This window comes from Chroicocephalus ridibundus, chromosome 8, assembly GCF_963924245.1.
Source record: "Chroicocephalus ridibundus chromosome 8, bChrRid1.1, whole genome shotgun sequence".
NCBI classification, from domain to species: Eukaryota; Metazoa; Chordata; class Aves; order Charadriiformes; family Laridae; genus Chroicocephalus; species Chroicocephalus ridibundus.
Window position 1 is genome coordinate 11460932 of NC_086291.1, and position 23649 is coordinate 11484580.

The 23649-nt window shown below is 56.0% G+C and overlaps 3 protein-coding genes across 3 annotated transcripts in view; 2 read left to right on the forward strand and 1 right to left on the reverse strand.

Moving 5' to 3' along the window:
• ZSWIM5 (zinc finger SWIM-type containing 5) overlaps positions 1 to 4227 on the forward strand; it is a 101644-nt gene extending 97417 nt beyond the window's left edge. Inside the window, exons 12-14 of the mRNA XM_063343074.1 lie at positions 787 to 950; positions 1238 to 1319; positions 1751 to 4227. Of these exons, the coding sequence (XP_063199144.1) occupies positions 787 to 950; positions 1238 to 1319; positions 1751 to 2613 (1109 nt within the window). The 3' untranslated portion in view covers positions 2614 to 4227. The remainder of the gene's footprint in view (positions 1 to 786; positions 951 to 1237; positions 1320 to 1750) is intronic.
• Positions 4228 to 4337: 110 nt separating this feature from the next.
• On the reverse strand, positions 4338 to 8967 carry UROD (uroporphyrinogen decarboxylase). The gene is made up of 10 exons (XM_063343075.1): positions 8829 to 8967; positions 7701 to 7813; positions 7531 to 7610; positions 7285 to 7347; positions 6990 to 7187; positions 6589 to 6750; positions 6318 to 6455; positions 6073 to 6173; positions 5752 to 5818; positions 4338 to 5565 (listed from the first exon to the last, which is right to left on the reverse strand). The coding sequence occupies exons 1-10, from the start codon at positions 8849 to 8851 to the stop codon at positions 5401 to 5403; spliced, it is 1110 nt and encodes a 369-aa protein (XP_063199145.1). The 5' UTR covers positions 8852 to 8967; the 3' UTR covers positions 4338 to 5400.
• A 95-nt stretch (positions 8968 to 9062) lies between these two features.
• On the forward strand, positions 9063 to 19527 carry HECTD3 (HECT domain E3 ubiquitin protein ligase 3). Its single transcript, XM_063343914.1, has 21 exons — positions 9063 to 9521; positions 9628 to 9788; positions 10252 to 10344; positions 10618 to 10753; positions 11172 to 11287; positions 11563 to 11676; positions 12083 to 12165; positions 12541 to 12706; positions 13179 to 13260; positions 14177 to 14359; positions 15052 to 15104; positions 15434 to 15498; positions 15937 to 16040; positions 16357 to 16476; positions 16826 to 16915; positions 17280 to 17486; positions 17882 to 18011; positions 18466 to 18540; positions 18775 to 18856; positions 18978 to 19049; positions 19324 to 19527. The coding sequence occupies exons 1-21, from the start codon at positions 9198 to 9200 to the stop codon at positions 19406 to 19408; spliced, it is 2541 nt and encodes an 846-aa protein (XP_063199984.1). The 5' UTR covers positions 9063 to 9197; the 3' UTR covers positions 19409 to 19527.
• The last annotated feature ends 4122 nt before the right edge of the window (positions 19528 to 23649 follow it).

The window sequence follows — 23649 nt, forward strand, 5'->3', positions numbered from 1 at the left end:
GGACTGGCAGGAGGATTTCCCAAGCTAGACGCAGGATCATGATATTAATATGCCTTGATGAGGTCCCTCTTCCAAGATCCCGTCCCATTTCCAGTGCCATCACCTATCCTCCTAGCACCCATGGCCTCCTGTGTCAGAGAGACCCACAGCATCATGGGATGTTGTGCCAGAAACCCCCATCTTTGGGGTTATCTCAGCCTGTTTCAGTCATGAGAGCTGCCTGCCTGACCTGGGACATCCAGGACCAAGGCGCAGTGAGTCTGGGTGACCCTGGCCCAGCCTTTGCTAGCTTTGCAGAGAGAAGGGACTTACTGGGCAAGACAGTATGTGTGTAGCAAACAGCTTTTCTTCTTCGTTTTAATGTCCTAAATGAAGACTGACCTTTCTGCAGCCGTTCAGTGCTGGGCATCTCCCCAAACCCCTCCTTTGTCGGGAAGAGTCTGCTGTACAGCTGTCAAACTTGAGCCCAGGGTAGAACATCCAGGTGCCTGGAGATGTCTGCTAATGCTCCAGGACGTGTCTGGGATCACTCAAGCTTGTTTGTGCTCTCCGTAAGAGGATGATGTTGAGGGAGGATGGGTGCTGTAGGATGTGTCATCTCCTGGGGAGGACGTCCCATTTTGCTTTTGGACTTCAGGGCTTGATCCAGCGTCCCTGTGCTTCCCTCCGCGTGCGTGTCCAGAGGGGCTGACCATGCTGTTCACCACCCCAGTGCAGGCAGGAGATGAGGCTCAAGGGCAAGGTGGGGGGAGGCTAAACCATCTGACTGTTTTTGCCTGCACCCAGGGGACATGCTGCGCCTACGCACGGTGCTGGAGGCCATCCAGAAGAACATCCACTCCTCCTCCTTGATCTTCAAGCTGGCCCAGGACGCATTCAAGATTGCCACACCGGCCGACAGCAACTCGGACACGACACTGCTCAACGTGGCACTGGAGCTGGGGCTCCAGGTACGGGGTGGCACTGGGGATGTTGGTGGGCTTTCTGCCCCACGTGCTACGGCAGTGGCGCTGGTGATGGTCTTCCACCAAGCAGTAAATTCATCCCAGCATGGCCCTGAGCAGGGGAGCTCAGCCCTGGGAGGCCCCTGTGCCCGCTGCGGTTTGGGTGGAGGCAAAGCAGTGCTGGGGAGCCGGTAGCCAGCCGGGCCAGAGGGATTTTTGGGAGAGCACCACTGTGTTGGGTGGCCTCATTGGAGCCCGCTGGGGCAGCTGGTCACCCCGAGTTTGCCTCGCAGGTGATGCGCATGACCCTGTCCACCCTCAACTGGCGGCGGCGGGAGATGGTGAGGTGGCTGGTGACGTGTGCTACTGAAGTGGGTGAGTGCCTCGCCGTGCCGGGGGGATCCAGCCTGCATGTGGTGGGAGCCGGGTGGGCACGGAGATCCTAGGGTCATTCTTAACCCTGGGCATCTGAGCTCTCCTGGGTCTCCCGTTTCTTCCTGGGTAACTGGATGCGCCTCAGAGCACCAGCTGGCAGGGCCGGGGCCACAGCGGTGGCCAGGTTTGGGACTGGGAGAGGTCCCCTGTACCCGGGCCAGGCCTGCGGTGTTCGCTATGCCCTACAGCATGGCAGCGCAGGGTAGCTTCTGCTTGTCCCCATCTGTCCTGTCCCTGCTGTGGCAGAGGCAGCAGCTCAGTACTGCCGCGAGCTGGGTTTGCCTTGGCTCTGGACACCTGGGGACTTGGAGGAGCCCCATGATCTGAGCCAGGCTCCAGGGCTGTGCCGTGACCCTGGTGTTTTCTTGCAGGGGTGAGGGCCCTAGTGAGCATCCTGCAGAGCTGGTACTCGCTGTTCACTCCCACGGAAGCCACCAGCATTGTGGCGGCCACGGTGATGTCCCACAACACCATCCTGCGCCTGAGCCTGGACTACCCGCAGCGGGAAGAGCTGGCCAGCTGCGCCCGCACCCTGGCCCTGCAGTGCGCCATGAAGGACCCGCAAAACTGCGCCCTGTCTGCCCTGACCCTCTGCGAGAAGGACCACATCGCCTTCGAGACCGCCTACCAGATCGTCATCGACGCCGCCTCCACTGGCATGACCTACACCCAGCTCTTCACCATCGCCCGCTACATGGAGCACCGGGGCTACCCGCTCCGGGCGTTCAAACTGGCTTCGTTGGCCATGACACATCTCAACCTGGCCTACAACCAGGACACGCACCCGGCCATCAACGACGTGCTCTGGGCCTGCGCCTTGAGCCACTCTCTGGGCAAAAATGAGCTGGCGGCCATCATCCCACTGGTGGTGAAGAGCGTGCACTGTGCCACGGTGCTCTCGGACATCCTTCGCCGCTGCACCATGACGGCCCCAGGGCTGGCCGGCATCCCCGGCCGCAGGAACTCGGGGAAGCTGATGTCCACCGACAAAGCCCCGCTGCGGCAGCTGCTGGACGCGACGATAAGCGCCTATATCAACACCACCCACTCCCGGCTCACCCACATCAGCCCGCGGCACTACGGGGAGTTCATCGAGTTCCTCAGCAAGGCCAGGGAGACCTTCCTCCTGGCGCAGGACGGGCACATACAGTTCGCCCAGTTCATTGACAATCTCAAACAAATCTACAAAGGCAAGAAAAAACTGATGTTGCTGGTGCGGGAACGGTTTGGGTGAGCCCCGGCCCCGGCCATGCTCACTGGCAGGGTCTGGCCGCAGCACGGGGACTTGGGAGAGAAGAAGGAAGGAAAGCGGAGATCACCTTCCCCCCATTGGCAGAGGCTGCTCTGTTCTGGTCTTCTGTTTCTTTTTTTTTTTTTTTTATTTCTTTTTTTTTTTTTTTAAATATTTTTTCTTTCTTGGATTTAACCATTTCACACGCTGAGAGGATCCAGAGATTCCTTGGGCACAAACCAAAAGGCAACCACGGGGAAAAAGGATGGTTCGTTCAGCCCCCTGCCCTCCTTTGCCAATACCAAAAGCTAACCTGGAAATCTAATACCTCTTTCCTGAAGGAAGCGGTCGCTGGAGGGATCCAAAGGTTGCTAAGTGCAAAAATCTTTAAAATTACATGGGGAATTTAAAAAAAAAAAGAAAAAAAAAAGAAAAAAAGCGAGCAAAGAAACCCGCAACACTAGAACCTCATGCGTCACCAAAAGCGATGGCTTTGCAGAGCGCTTCTCCCGCCCGCCCGAGACATGCAAACTCCTCTATTTGTGAAGATACTTCAATAAAAACAAGTTAAAGTAACTGTTCTCAGGGATTGCTTACTAAAAGTAACACAAAAAAAAAAAAGCATTTATGATACTGTAAATACTATAGTATATGTGTCAATTATTAAATTGTAAAGTTATAATTATTTATAATTCTGTCTTTTATTTGGGGGATACTTGAAATTGTCGTGGGCTGGGGCGATTATTTTTATTATTGCTATTATTATTATTATTATTATAACTATTATTTAAAAAAAACCACACAAAACAAAACCACAGACAAAAAGAGGAGGAGGCACGCGAACATTTCTCAGGTTCCCACGGCACCGTCGGCAGCGAGAAGGGTGTGGGGGGAGGCGAACGTCCGCTCGACTCGCAGCCCTGGGACGGACAGACGGACGGACGGACGGAAGGAGGAGCGGCAGCCCAGCGCTTGAGGACAGCGAAGGAAGGGACTCGGGGGCGCGACGTTCGCTCGGACGCGCATGGATGCTGGCGATGGAGGACACGAGCCCATTGCCTCATATGCAGACGTCGCCCGGTGGGCGCAGGGGTGCGAGGTGCCTGGGCGGGCTGCGGGCACCGGGCTGCCCGGCTCCTGGGGAGGGACGGGGGGGACAGGCGCAGCCGTGCCACCTCCCTGCACCGTTCTGCTTCCCAGCTCCGTGGTGCGGCCAACGCTCAGCCCATCCCGGCTTCGTCCCACGCCAGGGGCAGACTCTCCAGCCCCGTGCCGGCGGCTCTTTGGTTTCGGTTCATTTCTTTGCCAGCGGGTCGGGAGGGCTGGGGGGGTGCCAGGGCTGGGCTGGACAGTGACTTGTAGTTAGAGAACGTGGGCTAGTTATCTGCTGTCTGGTTTGACTTTTAATTTTTTGGCAAGTGACTTGTGTCAGCGCTCCGGCCAGGAAACCAATTGTACTCAGTCTCTGTCACCACCAAACTAGCGGTCTTCAACCAGTCTGTTTCTCTCTTTTTTTTCCTTCTTTTTTTTTTTAATTTTTTTTTTTTTGCGTGCGTGCGTGTATGTGTGTGTGCGACCTCTTCATCTGATGTTTAATAATAAAAGGGATGAACGTTACCGCCTGTATGTCTGCTGCCTTTCTCTGAAGTCGGAGGGGTCACGACGCATGCTGGGCAGCCTGGCGTCGCCAGCAGGGCAGAGCCCCAGGGAGGAGGTGGCATCACAGCCCCCCCACGGTACCCAGCTGCTGCACCCCAAGGAGGGGGATGGAGCAGTGGGAAGGCACCCTGGCTGCTTCAAGGTGCAATTCCCGGCCACGCTCAGCATCAGCAGGTCCCTGCCCACCCTGGTGGCACTGCCCCATCCGTGCCAGCTAGAGCAGTGTTGGCACCCATGTCTTGATCCAGCCTGGACTGCAGTGAGTGTGCTGTGGCGTGGGATGGGGTGGCACGGAGTCATAACCCAGGGTTCCTGGGTGCTGCAGGGCTGCTTTCTGCAGGGCCTGCTGAGCCCCAGGCGGACTTGGCTCCAAGGATCAGAGGAGATGGGGAGAAGTCTGCATGGAGAGATCTTGAGGATCAGTGGGATGGTCCTAAAGAAGCTCTGGGAGCTGGAGGAGGGTGATGGCAGTGCCAGGGCCATGGTGTCCCTGATGCCATCCCTGAAGCAGGGTGCTGATGGTGGTAGTGTCTGGAGGGCTCCTGTCCCGTGTCCAGCTGTCCCCTAGGTGAGTACTGCTGGGTCTCCCACCCCCTCGGGGATGCCCTGGGTCAATGTCGTGTTGCCTGTTCCCACCGGAGCAGGCCTGTGGCATGCCCGACAGTCAAGGCAGTGGCAGGCTGTGAGCCCCCAACCTCTGGCAGCCCACCTCCCCAGCAGGGCTGCGCACATCTGTAGTGCCAGGAGACGGCTAGCGTGCTCTGGGCTCACATCCTCCCTCACAAGCCCTTGGCACAACACTGCAGCCCAGCAGGGAGAGTCATCCCCCCCACACCATGTTGCTGGCATCCTTGTGTCCCCCTTCTGACCTGCAGGACGGACGGGGCTCAGGGGCTTCCCCTGACCACACATGCCCCACTGCCTGGCTGCCACCACTGCCCGGCTGCCACCACTGCCCATCTCCTCCAGGGCCGTCCAGTTGCCCATCCACCCCCAGCCAGAGCCACACGGCTGCTGTGGAAAAGGTGCTGGTTTAATGCTGCTGCAGCCCAACCTGGAGCGAGCCCTGTGACAACACATTACTTGGGGTGACTGTGCCCAAACCGGAGTCCTGTCCCCAAACCCCCAAGCTCAGCTGTGCTTGTTGATGTGGCGGGAATGAGCGTGCACGGCCTCTACAAAGGCACCCACGTGCTCAGGGTTCATGTCGGGGTAGAGGCCGTGGCCCAGGTTGGCGATGTAGCGTTGGGTCCCAAAACCCTCCAGCATCTTCTTCACCAGCTCGCCAATCTTCTCCTGTAAGCATGGTGGGAAGCCACGTGTCAGCCTCATCCAGCCCAGGGTACTCCACCCCCACCAGTCCCCAGCCAGCCTAGGGGACTGCTGGGACACGAGCCAGCACTGCAGGTGGGGAAACTGAGGCAGGAGACCTTTAACACAGGCTGGAACTAGCCCCTGTTGCTGGCGATGGCCACAGCTTACCTTGGGTGCGTAGAGAGCGCAGGGATCCAGGTTCCCTTGCAGGGTGACATCTTTCCCTATCTGTGCGCTGCAGCAGGGAGGAAGCAGGTGAGCTGTTGTGTGTGGCGCAGAGGCTGGGAGCAGCCGGGTGCCTGCAGCCCCCACTGCAGGTCCCACAGGCCCCCTCAGTGCAGCCCCTAGTTGCTGTGGGCATGAGGGCTCAACTATCCCACCTCTGGAGCAGAGACCTGCAGGCCTGGGATGGCCCAGGGCAGAGGAAGAGGTCGGGGAACCCAGCCCAGGGTGCTGCCCAGGCACCTGAGCGCTCTGACGGATTCTTACCGAGCTTCTTGGGGCCGGATGGTCCAGTCAAGACCGACCACCTCGTAACCAGCATGGGCCAGGTCACGCAGCGCGTAGTGTGCATCCTTCGCAAAAATGATCTGGGGAGGGAGGACACGGGCAGTAACTCTGCTATGGGTCAGGCCCCTCACCGTGGGCTAGAGTGGGGAAGGCAGGTACCAGGAGATGCACCCCTCTCCCGCAGCCCCCAGATGCCAAGGTCAATCCAGGCAGCCCCAACTCACCATGGGCACCAGGGGCAGTGCCTCCTCCTTCAGCTTGCTCTTGACAGCCTGGGCGATGTCTCGGATGTAAGGCAGGGCAAAGTCCTGAAACTGCTCCGGGCCCAGGTGCCCCGCATGGGACTCAAACAGCTGGAGCGCCTGCCAGGGACATGGGACTGAGAGCCGCACCTCAGTCCCTCCTCCTCCTCCTCTCAGAAGCTGGACCCTCTCTGCTCTCTGCCCCCAGTCTCTGCCCTCCTGTGTGTCCCTGTCCCCATGCCCCAGGACACACCTGCGCTCCAGCAGCCACCTGCCCCACCAGGTAGTCAGTGACGACATCGGCCAGCAGCCGCAGCAGTCGGTGGCTTGCCTCGGGGTGACGGTAGAGCCAGCTCTTAGCCTTGGACATTGTAGTGGAGCCACCACCTTCAATCATGTAGGACATGAGCGTCCACTGTAGGAAGGAGAGGAGTGGAGTGAGGAGGGTGACAGAGGTGGAAGAAGATGTGAGGGGCCGGTCACAGCGCTGAAGCTAGGACCTGTGAGCACCCCAGAGCCTGGGGCACAGCTGCTCCTGCATTGAATGTTCCCCCACGTACGCACCCTTATAGCTCTGGGGGTGTCATCGCTGGTATCACCCCAGAAGAAAGAGTAGATAGAGAAGCCCAACTGGGAAAGAGACACATCACTTACAGGCGCCCCGGAGAAGCCAATGAGAGGCACCCTGCCCTCCAGGCTGTGTCGTGTCAGCGTGATGGCCTGGAAGACGTAGCCCAGCTCTGCTGTCACATCCACCTTCTGTCGTAGTTTTAGCAGATCCTCCACCTCCTTCAGGGGCTCTGTGAATGTGGGTCCTTTGCCAGGGACCATGACAACCTCCATGCCCAGCGCCTGGGGACAAGGGAGAATGGAAGAAGCAGGAATGGGGTGGCCCTGAACCCAGCCCCATTCTCAGCTGCTGCCGCCCACCACCTGCCAAGGGTCTCACCTGGGGCACCACCAAGATGTCAGAGAAGATGATGGCAGCATCCAGGGGGAATCGTCTGAGTGGCTGCAGAGAGGAAGAGGCAGCATCAGTGAGGGGCTGGGACCTCCTCCCCATGGAGGACCTGGACAAGCACCGGGGTCCCCAAGGGCTGCACAACTTACTGGGGCCACCCAGACCCAAGGTTTTTCCCTGTCCCTATCTGGGCAGGGAGTGGGGACACACAGACCCCCCCCGGGGATTGCTCACCTGCAGTGTCAGCTCACAGCACAATTTAGGGCTCCGGCAAGTGGCGAAGAAATCCTGCGCCGCCCGGGTCTCCCGAAACTCTGCACGGGAGCGGCATAAGCGTTACAGGGGTGTGTGCCGAGCCCCCCTCGCTGTGTCCGTCCTCCCCCCACACGCCTCCACCCACTCACCGGGCAGGTAGCGCCCTGCCTGCCGCATGCACCACACCGGGGTGTGCTCCGTCTCCTCCCCGCGCGCCGCTCGCAGGAACGTGTCGTTCTTCAGCTTGGGGAAGCCCTTGGGGCTGTGGATGCAAGAGCAGAGATGGGCTGTCACCCACAAGGGGTCCGGGTGCCCTACCAGACCCCCACAGCTGAGGACAGGGAGGTGCGAGGGCCAGTGGCTTGTCCCTGCTCCCCGGCCGGTGACTGCAGGGAAGGGCTTGTGCCCAGCTGTAGCAAATGTGACAAATGGTCCCCATCACGGTCCATGGCCTTTTCCTGCTTGGGCTCCTGGGGCCCTCCCTGGGAGAGGCCATGCCCGGCCCAGGGCCCCACCAGATTAAGTTATCGGGGCCAGCAGTTACTCCCGCCTGGAGAGATTTGGGGCCAGCGGGGCGCAGGGGCGGGTGGCCTTGCCACCAGCATCCCCAGCCCCTATCTGTGCTGTGCAGCCCCCGGAGGCCCAGGTGCCTGCTGAGGTGGCAACCACGCGTCCCCAACCTCCCCCCCACAGTGTCACCATCAAGTGGCTGCTGGAGCGAACCGGGAAGGCCAGCAGCAGTGGCAGGCGGGGGCCACGGGGACAAAGTCCCCAAAACCTCCAGTGTGGGGCCAGTGACTTCACTGCCACACCAGTGTCCTTGCTGATCCATCCCGGTGGAGGATCAGTGTTCCCAGTGCCCCACCAGTGCGGGATCAGTCCCCCCGGCACCCCACCAATGACCCCAGTGGAAGATCCTGGATCCAGCACTAGGGCCATACCAGTGCCTCACCAGTGTCCCCAGGGCCACACCAGTGTCCCCAGTACAGGACCCCAGCGCCAGAGCACCATCCCCAGGGACACACCAGTGTCCCCAGTATAGGACCCCAGCGCCAGAGCACCGTCCCCAGGGACACCCCAGTGTCCCCAGGGACACCCCAGTGTTCCCAGTACAGGACCCCAGTGCCAGAGCACTATCCCCTGGGCCACACCAGTGTCCCCAGCGCAGGGTCCGCTGCGTACCGCCCCCTCACGACTCTCGGAGGCCAAGGAGGGCGGTGCGGCGGAAAAGGCACAGGCCTGCGCCCCAGCCGCCCTCTCCTGCCCCGGTTACTCACACGAGCCACTCGCCGCCCTCCATCCTCCTGCGCCGCTTCCCGGCCACTCCGTTGCCTCCCGACGGGGTCCGTCCCGCCCCCGTCCCGCCCCTCCGGCACCGCCATCTTCCCGTAGTCCCGCCTCTCCGTACGCCGCCATTTTACCCCGCCCCTTCCGTACGCCGATATCCTGCCCGGCTTCCTGCTGCTCTGTACGCCGCCATCTTGCCCTGCTCCTCCCTTCTTACGCGGCCCGGGCGCCGCCATCTTGCCCTACGTCCGCCCCACCGGGCGCCGCCATCTTGCCTGGTCGGCGGGGCGGGGTTTGCCGTAAACTCGCCGGTGCAGGGGGCTCGGCCGCGGCCCGCCGTCCACCGTAGCCGGTACGCGATGCGTGCGGGCGGGGAAGCCCCGCACCAGGTGCTGGGCCGGCTGCGGTTCCTGCTGCAGTGCAGCGAGTGCTTCCGCCGGGCCCGGGCGCTGCCCGCCGCCCTCTGCTACGTGCCGCGGGAGGTGCAGTACAAGATCTGCAAGGACCCCGCCGCCGCCGCCGCCGCCGCCCGCAGCCTGCTCAGCGTGTGGGACAGCCCGGGGCCGGCGCGGGGCGGCAAGCGGGCGGCGAGGGCCACCATCGAGGTGCGGAAGGGCGGCTGCCTCCGCGCCACCGGCGAGGAGTACTGCAACGGCGCCGGGCTCTGGGTCAAGCTCAGCAAGGTAACGGCGGCAGGGGACGGGACCGGGAGGGCCGCTGCGGCCTGCGCTGCCCGCGGAGGGGCCTGTCGGTCCCGTGCCCTGAGGGGAGCCGTCCCGTCCCCCGCAGGAGCAGCTGGAGGAGTACCGGAGCGGCTGCGAGCTGGAGGAGGGCTGGGTGCTGGTGTGCAAGCACGCCGACGGCGGGGACCGGCTGGTGCCGGTGGAGTCCACGGAGCGGATCCAGCGGCAGCAGCAGCTCTTCGGGGTGGATTACAAACCCGTCATCAGGTGCGGGGCCTCCCGTCGCTCCCGCTAGGTCGCCGTCCCTGGCTTCCCCGGCTCCCCATTGCACGGCAGAGGGCAAGGAGGTTCCCACCCCCCACACACCCCCTTCACCCCGGCCCAACTGCCCGGAGTCTCGGCCCCGCAGCCGTTCCTGCCCCGGGCTGAGGAGCCCCCGGCCCGCTCGGCCACTTCTTCCATGGAAGCAAGGCAATAGGGATGCTAGATGGTGGGGTTGACTGGGTTTGGCTCTGTCACTGTGCTTGTCACCTGCCTGGCGGGCTGTGGGCAGGAAGAAGTTGGAAAGGAAAGGGCAGCGGATGAGGCTGGAGTGATGGAGGGGGGGGGGGGAGTGATGGAGCGCAGTGGGGCTTTAAACCCAAATCCGCCTCTTCCAGCTACTCCTCGACCTCCAGCTCTTCCTTTCTGCTGGGGTTTTCTCACTCTCCCCTTCTCTGGGTTGTTTCAGATGGGAGCAAGTGGTGGATCTGACGTACTCCCTGCGCCTCGGAGCGAAGCCCAAGCCCATGGAGCAGGATGAGGCCGCAGTAGAGAAGCTTCGGTATGAGCTGTTTCCCAGCTTCTGCTGTGGTTGGGTGCAAGGCACTGCCTCTCCCTGGCTGCTCAGACAGCCGTCTCCTGCAGGCTGGGGGGAGAGGGGGGAAGACAGGCAGCGGGGAACAGCTCTGCTTGGCACAGTCTTGTCCTAGATAAACCTGCACAAAGCAGAAAACAGGGCAAGACCAAAGCAAGCAGGGCATGGATTGGCCTTCCCTGACCTATTAGCCTGGCAGCCTCTGGCTCTCCAGACTCGTTAATCCCTTTTCCCTGGTAGGTTTGTGCCCCCAACATGGACTTATGAATGTGACGAAGACCTGGTGCATTTCCTCTATGATCACATTGGGAAGGAGGATGAGAACTTGGGCAGCGTCAAGCAGTACGTGGACAGCATTGATGTCTCATCCTACACGGTGGGTTAAAGGGACAAGGCTGCATCAGCCCCGCTGTGCCATGGGGCTGGGGAGTGTGTATGGTGTTTGGTGTGCTGGGCTGGGCTGTGTTTGAGGATGTGGGAGAGAAGCCTGGGGAGTGTCATGCAGCATATTGTGTAACATGGCCCCTGGAGGGGCTGTGGTTTGAGAAGCAAATGCTAATATTAGCTGCAAAGCTGATTTTAGGGAGGGGTTGATGTTCTGTGCTCTGTGTGCCTTGTAGGATCAGCCCCAGTGTCCTGTGTGCTCTGTACTCCCTGAGTCTACCCACAGCCCAGCAAAGGGAACGGGCCAGTTTGACACCCTCTGGCTCTTAAGATTCATAAGGAGAGTAACGACTAAGGGGAAGTAATCCTACCTCAATCTGATCTTCCTTTCATTCACTGCCCTCTTCCAGGAGGATTTCAATGTGTCATGCTTGACTGACAGCCACGCCGACACGTACTGGGAGAGTGATGGGTCCCAAGGCCAGCACTGGGTGCGGCTCAACATGAAGAAAGGCACCATTGTCAAGTGAGGCACCTCTCCCCTGTGTGCTGGCTCACATCTGGGGCGAACCCTTCAGCCCCTGCTCTCTGCATGAGTCCCTCATGGCCCAAATTTGCCCTGCGTTCCCTGCCCCTCAACCCTCTGTCTCTGGGCTTGAAGGGGTCTTGGCATTGTCACAGGTACCTGGGGATCCCAGCACCAGCTGCGTGTGCTTGATAACAAGCGTGACCAGGCAATGAGGGGAGCAGCAGTGGGTGTTCAGATGCAGTTACCTTCTCATTTCATGCTTTCCTTTGCAGGAAGCTCCTGCTGACAGTGGATACCACCGATGAGAACTTCATGCCTAAGCGAGTCGCTGTGTACGGGGGTGAGGGGGACAATCTGAAGAAACTGAACGACGTCGGCATTGATGAGTGAGTGGATGGAGGTGAAGAGGGTAGTGTGGCCCTTGCAGGGGTCAGAGGTGCTAGACACCCTGACTCCAAGCAGTCGTGCCAGTGCCAGCCTGGCTTAAGAGGCCCAGGGCATTTTCCATCTCTGAGCTGAGGTTTCTCTCTGCCTACAATAGCAGACAGCATAATCCTCAGGGCTCTTCTGTTCCAGTTGTGGGACCCATCAGGAGCACGTTGCCTGGACCTGAGGCACCAGCAGGTTCAGGCATTCAGTGTAGGCCATGTTGTAGGCGACTGAGTCTGGGTTCCTGCCACAGGCTCCCATTTTAAAAGATGCAAACCCTCTTCCCTTCCAAGAAGCTGAGTGGATTTTGGCAGGATGGGAGAGGGAACAGCTCTGCAGCCCTCATCTCTGCTGTGTTTGCAGGAGCTACATTGGGGATGTGTGCGTCCTTGAGGACATGACAACACACCTGCCTGTAATCGAGATCCGGATTGTGGAGTGCAGAGGTAGGGCTGGGTGTTATGACCACATCCATAGTGCACCTGTAAGATACCGTACACTAAGAGTTTTTTCCTGTGGCTTGTACTTCTTGGTCCTGTGGGCCATTTCAGATAAATGCAGAAGAACCACGGGGAAACTCAAGGGGGACCTGGAGGTTTGCAAGCTCTCAGCTTTCATCCTATCTTTCTCTGCCTTCAATTTTTTTTTTTCTTTAGTAAATGCCCCGCTGCTTCTTCACATAAATATTCCAGGCTCTCACTGCCCAGCCCTAGAGCTGGGCGAGCTGGTCACATTCCTAGTGCTTTTACTTATAGACCTCCCATGCTGGAAGGCTTGCTTTCACATGGTCTTAGTGTATCATCCATGGTCTTCCTTGGCAGATGATGGGATTGATGTTCGCCTCCGAGGCATCAAAATCAAATCCTCCCGACAGAGGGACTTGGGGCTCAGCGCTGACATGTTCCAGCTGCCCAATTTAGTGCGCTACCCTCGCCTAGAAGGGACGGACCCTGACCTGCTATACCGACGGGCTGTGCTCATTCAAAGGTACTGTATGGAGAGGGGCAGACAAGTGGGGTGGCGTTGTCTGCAGGGATTGGTGCCATCTCCAGCACGAGTATGGCTGGAAGCTGTAAAGCTGTGTGACTCCCCTCGGGACAGGCATCCTGGACCCTGGAGAAAACAGCAGAGTCATTTGGGAACAATGTGGGCTCTCTGGGGTAACTCCCCTACATTTTCAGAGGAATTTTGCAGCTCGGGTTCAGTATCTTGTGTGTCGCAAGCACAGCATATCTGTGCAGTGTTGGGGGCAGGTGCATACAGAGTCCCTTGCAAGGGCTGCAAGGTCCCTGCAGTGCCCAGGGAGTGGGAATTTAGTACCAAAGGCTCCAGGATGTATAAGACTGTGCTGGGTTGGGTTTGGATCAGTTGTTGCTTTTCTGATTGTGTCTGGTCTGGAATAGTCTTGTGCAGATCCCTGTCCCTCCTGTGTCGCAATACCTTCTTCTTTGGGATTTAGGTTCATCAAGCTCCTGGACAGTGTCCTGCATCACTTGGTGCCAGCCTGGGACCACACTGTTGGCACGTTCAGCAAACTCAAGGTGAGCGATTCCCTCTGTGTCTTGTGAGGCCGTAGTCTGACAGGGTGATTGTGTTTGGGCTGTGGCAAGGGAGGCAGGCAGTGCTTGTTGCCTTTAAAGCAGCTCAAGGGAAATACCTGGCTGAGCTCAGTTCATTAAAGCTGTGAAAGGCGATATTGTTTAGAGCCTAGTTTCCTGCTAAAACACTGATGTAGAAACATGTAGCTATGGGATAACAAGTAGAATCAAACCAGAGCACTTCACCCTCAAAAGGACTTGGACCATAGCAGCACTGGGCATGTGAGCTGGACACACATCCCCTCCGAGATCTCAGCCCAGGACACTCTGTTCCTGCACTTGCTGCCAGCAGCTGTGAGCTGGCTGTGTCCAAACCGCAAGGCTTTTACCAATAGCTTCTTTCTGGCTTGAATAAGCTTTTGATTTCCATCTTTCTCATAAGACTGAGTGGTCTCTTTTCCTTACGTCCTCTCCCAGAATACATGTGCTAGACACTGTTGGGGAAGCCCTGTTCTGTGTATTTCCAGGCCTGGTGTCAGAAAGCATTGTAATTCATGTGCCAGTTCAATGTAGCATTTGAGGATTCTTGTTTGTTTAGAGGACTTGATTTTATTACAAATAGGAGGGATAGTAAGACTGGTGTTCTGGTGAGAGTGAGGGTGAAGGACAGAACAAGCAACACTGGAGTGTGGGCATCAGATATTGACTGATGGAGAGAGGATGGCTTGGTATCTCCCTGAAGCCAGAAAGCAAAACCTTTCAGAGGCAGAGGTGGATCAAATATTGTCAAGGAGAATGTGTCTGTGTGTGGAAGGCAGTGGCCCTGGGAAGGGGAGAGACCTGGCAGTGCAGTGCCTTTGGTAGGAAGTAAGTGGCTTGTTCTGGACGCCTCTGACATTTTGGACATACCTGTTGGCAGCATATCAAGCAGTTCTTGCTGCTGTCCAAGAGGCGCACAGCTCTCATTACCCAGTGTCTGAAGGACTCGGAGACCAGCAAGCCCAATTTCATGCCGCGGCTCTATATTAACCGACGCCTGGCTATGGAGCACCGAGACAACCCTGCCCTGGACCCCAGCTGCAAGAATGCTGTCTTCACCCAGGTACTGTCCCTCCTGGAAGGGTCCTCGGTGCTCTGGGTAGAGTGGGGCATCCCAAAGCCAAAATGAACCACACAGAGGTAGGTGGAAGGGACACCTTGGAGCTGGAGACACCTGGAGTCCTCAAGGCCTCTTCACATGACTCATAGGCTCTACAATTACATGTGCTGATGATCCCATATCCAGGAATAACTTCTAGGAGGGATTTGGGATCTCTGAGTTGAAGTCTCGTCTCTATCCTGAATGCTCTCTGTGGCATGTTGCTAATGCAGAGCATAATAATCTTGTTACACTGAAAGGGCAGCAAAGAATTCATGTGTGACAGCAGTAATGCAGATGCATACAGCCCTGTATCGTGGTTTTACAGCAATGCTGATCTTCCTATTGTTGTTCTCCACCCACCTCCAAAAGATCTATTGCTCTGTGTGTGCACAAAGAGCTCAGACTGCTGTGAGCGTTAATATGTGTTCAATGTACCTCCGAGGCCAGAAAGCTCCATACAGTGGTTAGTGGTTAGCACTGTAATTTATGTTCCCTTTTCCAAAAATGAAAGACTCCTAGACCATTTAGAGATCAGCTTTAGTGAGTAGTTAAAGGTTTGGGGCAAACCAGATTTCCTTCAATTTCCTGCCTTCACCTGGCACCGGTTCCCCTGGAGATGGGATACCAGCCTTGATCTTCTCTGCTTGTTGCAGGTGTATGAAGGCCTGAAACCCTCGGACAAGTTTGAAAAGCCTCTAGATTATAGGTAAGCAGTGTCTAGGGGAGGGACAGGATCATGCAGTGCTGGAAGCTATCTCCTCTGTCACAGCAGGGTGTTTGGGAAGCCTGCATGTGTTCTGTGCTCTGGAGGGGGTTTGCTAGGGCAGGAGCCAGCTCAACCGTGGGATCAGGGCCTGTTCCCCAAAGTGTCACCTTGCTACTGAGGATGCAGCTGTCTCTGGAGATTGAGATCTTGTCCTGTCCTAAACCCAGGCTGGTCCACCCTAGTCCCCTGCTGTCCCTGCTGTGCCTGCTGCCTCCCCAGCATCTCCCTGGCTTTGAGCAGCACCTCAGATGATGCCTGGTTCTCTGCAGGTGGCCGTTGCGTTATGACCAGTGGTGGGAGTGCAAATTCATTGCAGAGGGCATCATCGACCAAGGTAGGGGCTGTGTGAGGCAAGGGCTTTTCTGGAGCAGAATCGGGGGTTGATGGGGTGACTCTGTTCCTGTAGGGGCTCTCATTTGCTCCCAGGGTTCCTGCCCATGGAGCAGAGAGGGGAGGCAGGTTGCCGTGTCCTGCCTCTCCCAGCCATGTCTTGGTTAAGGAGTGCTGCTTGCTGGGATGGGGACCAGAACTCCATTAGTCACTAACAGCAGCTTTGGCAGTGCCAATGCTCCCTCTGGCCACCTTCCACAGGACAGGTGGGGATGTTATTTCTCCTGTCTTATTTCTTCCGGTGCCAGAAGGCTCTGACAAGAACCTTCTGCTCAGCCCTGGGCCAGGTTGGACCAGAATTCCTCATCTTTGCTCCATAACTCTGAGGGTCAGCACATGGGGAGTTCACATCACTAAAAATGCCCTTCTTTTGGGGTTGCAGGTGGTGGTTTTCGGGACAGCCTGGCGGACATGTCGGAGGAGCTGTGTCCCAGCTCAGCAGACACCCCTGTGCCTCTGCCCTTCTTTGTGCGCACGTCCAACCAGGTGCTGTGGGTCGGGGTATTTGAGGCAGATCTTTCTGTGCCTGGCAATGCAGTGCTGTCCCTGTCCCCCTGCATGCCAGGGACGTACCTACTTTCACTGGTCCAAAGCTTTTCTTCGTTAAGGGTTGGGTAGATTACTTTGCAGCATCTCATTTTAGGATATGCTGACAAGTGCCTGGATACTTGTCTCTCAGTGGGAATACTGCCAAGGAGGATGAGGGGTTTAGCCCACTTCAGAGGCACTGCAGGAACCGAGTTTGTGGTGCTTCATGCTGCACTGAGATCATGACTTAGAGTTTTGCCTCTCACTTTTGTAGGGTAACAGCACTGGAGAAGCCAGGGACATGTATGTCCCCAATCCCTCCTGTAAAGACTTCCCAAAATATGAGTGGATCGGGCAAATCATGGGAGCAGCTCTGAGGGGCAAGGAATTTCTGGTAAGCTTTCAAACCCATCCCTGCATGGAGGTTTGCCGCAAAGGAAGTCATTATCCCCCTTCTGCGGCTTGTCCGACAGGAGCATGGGAGGGCTCTGTGATCACACACTGGGACAAAAGGTGTTTGACAGGATTTGAGGCTGGGGGGTTAGGAGAGCTTGCAGCCTGAGTTTTGGGATGTGCTGCTGGGAGCTTGGGAGATGGTGTCTGGTCTCTGCTTGGCTGTGATGAGCTCTGCATATGGACAGGGGAGGAGCGAACCTCTTTTGTGTCTGCACAGTTGAGCCCTATCTGTGTCTTTGGGGATGTTTCCTTTACACAGACTGAGCAAAATCCCTGTTCTCCTTCAGGTCCTGGCTCTTCCTGGCTTCGTATGGAAACAATTAACAGGGGAGGAGGTCAGCTGGAGCAAAGACTTCCCTGCCGTGGACTCTGTGCTGGTGAGAGGGACTGGGAGGCTGTGCCTATCCTACTCCTTGTGGCACTCAGCAAGGTGGTGATTTGTGTCCCTGTCCCCGTGTTGTACTTGCTTCCTCCTGTGATGTGTCAAAGAAACACACACAAAAAGGACACTCTTAGCATTTAATGCATCCTATAACTAATATAGAGATGTAGCCTTGCTGACTACCGCCTTAAGCATGCAATGCCCCAGGGTCTGCTAAACAGCTTTAGGGCAGCATATCCCTGTACTGCTGTTGCAGTCACCACTCCAGCCCTTGTCTGGGAAGGAGGGAGATGGGGCCTCGGGCACACCACTGCCTACTGAGCATCTCTCTAACCAGCACTCGTCTGATGCCTGGGCAGGTGAAACTCCTGGAGGTGATGGAAGTCATGGACAAAGACACCTTTGAGTTCAAATTTGGGAATGAGCTGACCTACACGACAGTGCTGAGTGACCAGCGCATGGTGGAGCTGATCCCTAATGGCAGCAGCACCGTGGTGCGCTACGAGGACCGCAAGGAGTTCATCCGCCTGGTGCAGAAGGCTCGACTGGAGGAGAGCAAGGAGCAGGTAACGCTGTCCCCTACCAATGACCAACGCAGTGGTCATTGATTTTCCAGAGACATACCCTCCCAGTCTGTTTCTAGGAAAATGCACTGTGGAGTGTCCCTGTGCTCATTAGTGCAATAGCAGGCAGTCCTCGGTGAGGTCCTGGAGCCCATGGACTTGTTGAAAAGCAAAGTGGCTTGTAGCAGCATGGGAGACATGGGGTTTTATTCCCAGCTCTGATACAGACTTTCTGAATGAACTGAGATGCATCTCTGTGGATCCTATTCCCGTCTTCAGGTTCCTTAGAGCGTTTGCTGAGCAGTCATGTGGCTTGTATCCAGTCAAGTCCCTAGGCTCAACCACGAGCCAGGGAAATGCACAAGAGATACTGCTTACCTGCCCTGTCGTCTTTTCAGATCATGGCCATGCAGGCTGGGCTGCTGAAGGTGGTGCCCCAAGCTGTTCTTGACCTCCTCACCTGGCAGGAGCTGGAAAAAAAAGTCTGTGGAGACCCTGAAGTCACAGTTGATGCCCTGAAGAAGCTCAGTAAGTAAAGGGCACTGCTCAAAACTCTGTCCCTGAAAACAAGACTGTCTTCCCTCTGTGCTGGGACAAGGAGAGGTATGGGAGGCTGATGCTAGCCTTTATTACAGTGAGAATGTGTGCCTCTATACTTCTTGCCTTTAGCTGGCTGCTGATGGGGGCAGGAGTGTCCCTTTTCTCCATGCTGGGCCTCAGAATAGGAGCTGGGGCATCCCTAGGCTGCCGGTATCTGAGCCTCTGTGGAGCTGAGATGTGGATCTGGATGAGCTTTGTGGGAGGGGCCTGATTGCATGTGTCCCTCGCACTTTGGGTCTATGTGCTCACACCTTGCAGGCACCTTGAGGTTTTTTCCTATGCTGGCAGAGGACCGCTGGGTGAGCAGGGGATGCCCTGCTCTAACTTATCTAGAGGGAGATTGGGTCTTTAATAAACTCTTTTTCTGTATCTTTTCTGCCAGCCCGGTTTGAGGACTTTGAGCCATTGGACACCCGTGTTCAGTACTTCTGGGAAGCACTCAACAACTTCACCAATGGTAAGTGATTTGCTTTGTCCCTGTGTGTCTTGTGCTATCACAGCCCCTGCATGATGTCTGGGAACTGGGAGGGCGCAACCACCGTCATTGCTGCCTGGGGAGCAGATGGGAGCCAAGGAAAACAAGCAGCTGGGCTGAAGGAACTACTTGTTAGTGCTGGGGATACCTGGAAATGGCTGTATTTGATCTCATATCCCTATAGGGTCTGCTGATGTCTTTGCTTTTCCTTCACAGAGGATCGCAGCCGCTTCCTCAGATTTGTCACTGGCAGAAGCCGCCTTCCAGCACGGATCTACATCTATCCAGACAAGATGGGGTGAGTCTGTTCTCCTGTAGACTGCAAGGCTGACTGATCCCACACCAAAGGGATGTGTGGTCTGGTCTCCCCTGCCTCGCTGGCCTGCTGGTTCTGACCAGTTTGTCACCTTCTCCCCAAGCTCTGAGACGACAGATGCTTTGCCGGAGTCATCCACCTGCTCCAGCACCCTCTTCTTGCCCAACTATGCCACGTAAGTTTTGGTGCTTCGCTACATCTGTGGGACTGTGTCTGGGCTCTTTTCTTAACCTTGGCGCTGGCCCATAGGGCCCCATCGCTTTGTCACACTTATGTCCCCTTGCCTGTACCATGTGGCTGCTGTGATTCTCTCTGTGAGCGGCTGGTGAAGCATAGCCTCCATCTCAGAAAGCATCTTGTCCTCTCAGCTGGCAAATGCAGCAATGGCAACTCCTCCTTGTCTTTTTGTTTTGTTTTTTTTTTTTTCTCTCCCTTCCTGCCATCCCTAGAGCCAAGGTGTGTGAAGAGAAGTTGCGTTATGCTGCCTACAACTGTGTGGCCATTGACACGGATATGAGTCCGTGGGAAGAGTGATGTTGCCGCCTGACCAAGCAGCATGGACAATCATTCAACAAAAACGTGCAGTGGGAAGAGCTCCCTTGTCCCTCCAGGATGTGTATATATAATAAACATATAGGTGTGAAGCCTGCTCACAGCGGTGGTAACCAGCACGTCTTTGGACATGGAGGTTTGGATCTTCAGCAGGGTGGGAGATAGCTTGGAGTGTAAATGTGATTGCAATAATGAAACCCTGGCCCAGCCCTCATACATCAGAAAGGTCTGGTAATGAGCTTTTGTAATGAGTTTCTTCTCCACATGTCCCTGTTGCAGCTGCACAACTCTTGCTCCTCCCAGGCTGCGCTCTGCTTCAAACAGAAATGGGGTAGGGCAACAAAACTGCACGGCAGGTTACAGCGCAGGATGCAGAACTGTGAGCTGCTGCTGAAACCATGGGGATGCTGAGAGATGCTCAGTGGGTCCTAGCCTGAGTGTCCTGACCACATTCCCTCACCTGAAGTCAATGGAAATGAGAGCATTCATCTAGGTTTAAGAAGAAATGGGGCAGGCTGGTGGCAGGTGCTGCAGGGGTGCCTCTGGCCACCAGGTGTCATGACAGACCTGCACAGCAGGACTGCGGGTGCTGTCAGGAAAAGGGCTCCCATGCTTTTACATCTCAGAAAATCCCAGTTCCTGTAACCGCCCATGGTTCCTCGCAGCCCTTACACAGCAGCGGCTGCTGGGGGAGCTGCTCTTCTACAGGAGGTGGGAACTAACTGTCTGCTTCCCTCCTGCTCTGTAGCATTCAGTTCTGCATCTGGCATGCTGGTGGCCCAGCAGCTGTTCTCCCAGGCTCTTTGAACCTTGGTTTTCCTCTAAAAGCCAGTATTGCAACTAATCTGTTCTAGTTCTCATGGAGATGCGCAGGAAGGGCCAAACTCTTCTCCCAGACAGCAGGGGTTAGAGCAGTAGCATGGCAGTGCTGGATTCTGCTCCCCTCTGCCATGGGGAGGTAGGTGGAGGTTTCGGGTGGACAGGGAAAGCCTTTGCCCCAGGGCAGTGGAGAGACTGTGGGTACCAAGGGTTGGAGCTCCTTGAGCAGATGGACCTGCGGTATGTGAGCAAGGAGCGAGTAATGAAAGCTTTACAATTTCAAGACCATCAAAAATGTTCCTTGATCTTCCCAGCCCTGGGCAGGGCTAGTCATTGCCTAGCACTGTGAGCTACCAGCTGTCAGTCTACTTTTGTACTCCCAGCTCCATCTTCAGTCTGTGTGGTCTGTTGGACCACCAGTATGAAGAGCCACTGAGTGGAGTGGGGCTGACGCTGTGAGTTAAGATTTATCTTCTCTTTACACTTCATGCCTTTTTCTCCTCTGTTGAAGGAGTCTGTCATCCAGAAATCACTTCCAGGTGTAAATGAAGTCCTTCCCTTCACCAGTTTCCTTTGAAACTGAAGTATTCCCAGACCTGCTGAGGAATTTTGTACTAAAAGGGACGTACAACCAGGAGGGAGCATGTGCTGCCATCTCCCACGTGATGGTGCATGGAAGGAGTATAGGGTGAGTGGGAAAGCGGTTTCTGGCAGCCCTTGCCTGGAGCAGAGCCTTCCATACTTAGCTGGGTGGGTGTGAAGTTGCGTCTGCTGGAAGAGGGTGTTTTTGTAAATCCTGGAGTTATCTCAGAATTGAGCTCTGTGGCTTTGTGGCTGATTTCAATGACCAGCGTGGACAGGAGCAAAACCAGTGTGATACATTTCCATGCTGGTGGCTGAGTCACTTCCTAGGGTGTCTGTTTAAAATGGGCATGAGGAGCTGGTGAAATGACTTTGATCTGCTGGCTTGGCCTCAGTCAGGAGTGTTGGTGAAGGAGTCTTCAGCATTGAGCTGGGATTTGAAATGAGCCATCCTAGATCCTTTCCGGCCACTGACATTTGGGTGGAATCAATCCTGCTTTTTCCAGCCTTGCCCGCTTGTCTCTAAGGGAGATCATCAGCAGGTTACGTTATTTACTGAGCAGAACTGGAAGTAGCAAGAAAAATTGACTCCTTTCTTGTGCTTTATGGCCAGGCAGGGGATGGTTGGTTGATGAGTGGCTCAGGACAGGATGGATAAAATGGCCCTAGTCTTTGGTGGAGGGTAAGCTGATGTCACCTGTGGGAATGAGCAGGCTAAGAGCAAGCTGGGGTTGCTTATGTTGACCACCTGCAGGGGAATGGGTGCCTCTGGCTGAGACATCTCCAACAGGTGACCACTGGCTCCCCTGGCCTTGGTGGAAGCAACTGCAGCTGTCAGAGGATAACTGAGGTAATTATGGAGGTCACCAGAGTTGCTCAGATTTCTCACTGAGATATGAGATGCTTGGAGAGCTCTATTCCCTCTCATTATCCATGTCCACAGTCCCAGCCCTTCGTGATGAGGGGAGAGCTGCCACGCAAGGCGATGCTGAGAGCAGAGCCTGGCTGAAGCAGTGGGATGCTTCCCTGAAAGCATCGTGGCATCTCCATCCTTGGAGATGCCCAAGACTTGTCTTACAGCCCTGGGCAACCTGATCTAACTTCCAGTGTTGCCCTGCTGGCTGTGGGTCTAGGTCCTCCCTAACCTGAAGCACCTAATAACTGTGGAGCTCCCAACTCTAGCTTTTCCCACGTTTCTCTACTGTTCCTTACAGCAAGGTCATTTAGCTCCTGACCTCTCACACCCTTGGGTTTATTTCCTGCCACTGTGAAAAGAGTGCTGCCCGAGGGCTTGCTGGGGCTCTGGTGTGAGTACTGGAGCTCTGGGGAAAGGATCTAGCTGATGATGGGGATTTCTATTTAAATAAGTAGAGAACTCTGGCCCTAGCAGAAAGGTTGCAGTTGGGAGTTCATCCAGGATGGTCTGGCTTTAACCCCTACAAGCATATTGAGAAAAAACATTGGTTTACCATATTGGTTTACCGTCGTTTTACTGTCCGTTTTGCGTTATGGCTATATACATGTTGGAGAATGGCAGCAGCTGCTGCTGTAGAGACCTGTGAAAGAGGACTGGGGTGCAGAGATCTGGGAAAGCCCTTCCATTTGCAGGAAGAACCCATTGCTGCAGCAAGGTCTCAGCTGAGGTCATTTAGCGCATGGTCAGAAGGTCTGGACAAAAGTGGCTGCTGAGCAAAGATGTCAAGATAACCCACATATCATGCTGTTCAGTTTGCCCTGCAGAGGTGAGCTGGGAAGGAGCTGCTGGTAACATGCCTGCATCTCCTCAGCATGGTCCTCTGTCTCCTCTGTGGTGTTTTAAAGCCAATAGCAAACTGAATTTCTGCTGTGACAGCCTGGCAAATTGTGGAAAAGGTCGGCCTGGCTCAGCTCTGGACAATCTCAGGGGCCCGAAGTAGGTGTTATTTCAGTGCTGGGTCATGTTCCTTCTCCAAAGCTGCAGGTTGGAGCTGTCTCCTACCATGTTTGACAAGACACAAGTCAAGTGCCCCTGCCCCAGACTCCTGCTGTGCATCCCCACCCCCTCACCCAATCTTGTTGGTCGAGATTGATTTTATTATTATTATTTATTATTATTATTTGGGGGGGGCAATGCTATCCTGAGGAAGGTGCTGGTGCCCCTATGCTGCTGAGAAGAGGAGGCGTCTGTGTGGGCCAGAGCTGCAGGGTGGGTAGGAACAAGCTCGGGGAGGGACTGATGCCGTGACACCTCCATGTAATCTCTCTCTCTCCTGACTTCAGCTCGATGAATTGTCATAGCTTCAGGTGATTAATAATGCACGTATAGTCTCGCTGTTCTTGTTATTCCACTAACACCCCGGAGTATAACAACCTATACATAGTTTGACAGGATCTGTCTGTCCCTACCTCATGTAGGATCTCGAATAAAGTGAACAAACCATCTACACCTGGCCTTCCTGATGCTTTGTTCTGGCTGGGGCTTCTGCATCCTTCTGTTGGGTTAAAGAGTGATGGAGACTGGTGTTGTGAGAGGCAACTGGAGGTGAAGCAGAAATTGGCCCCGTGACACCCTTTGCACACAAAGCGGTGTCATGGAGGTGGCTCAGAGTATTTGCTGGCTCAACCCTTTGCAGCAGCTCTGCAACCAGTTTTATAGGGTGACATGGCTGTGGAGGGAGGGCACGGGACCCTCCTGCCTGCAGTGGCAAGGCAGAAGTTTGCATTTCTCTTGCATCGTGGTTCAGGGCACTTTGCTTCTGCTGAGCCTGGTGCCCATCGCTGCGCCGAGGCACAATCATTTCTGTTCAATAGATAATGCCACAGGGGTGACAGCTGTCACCTCT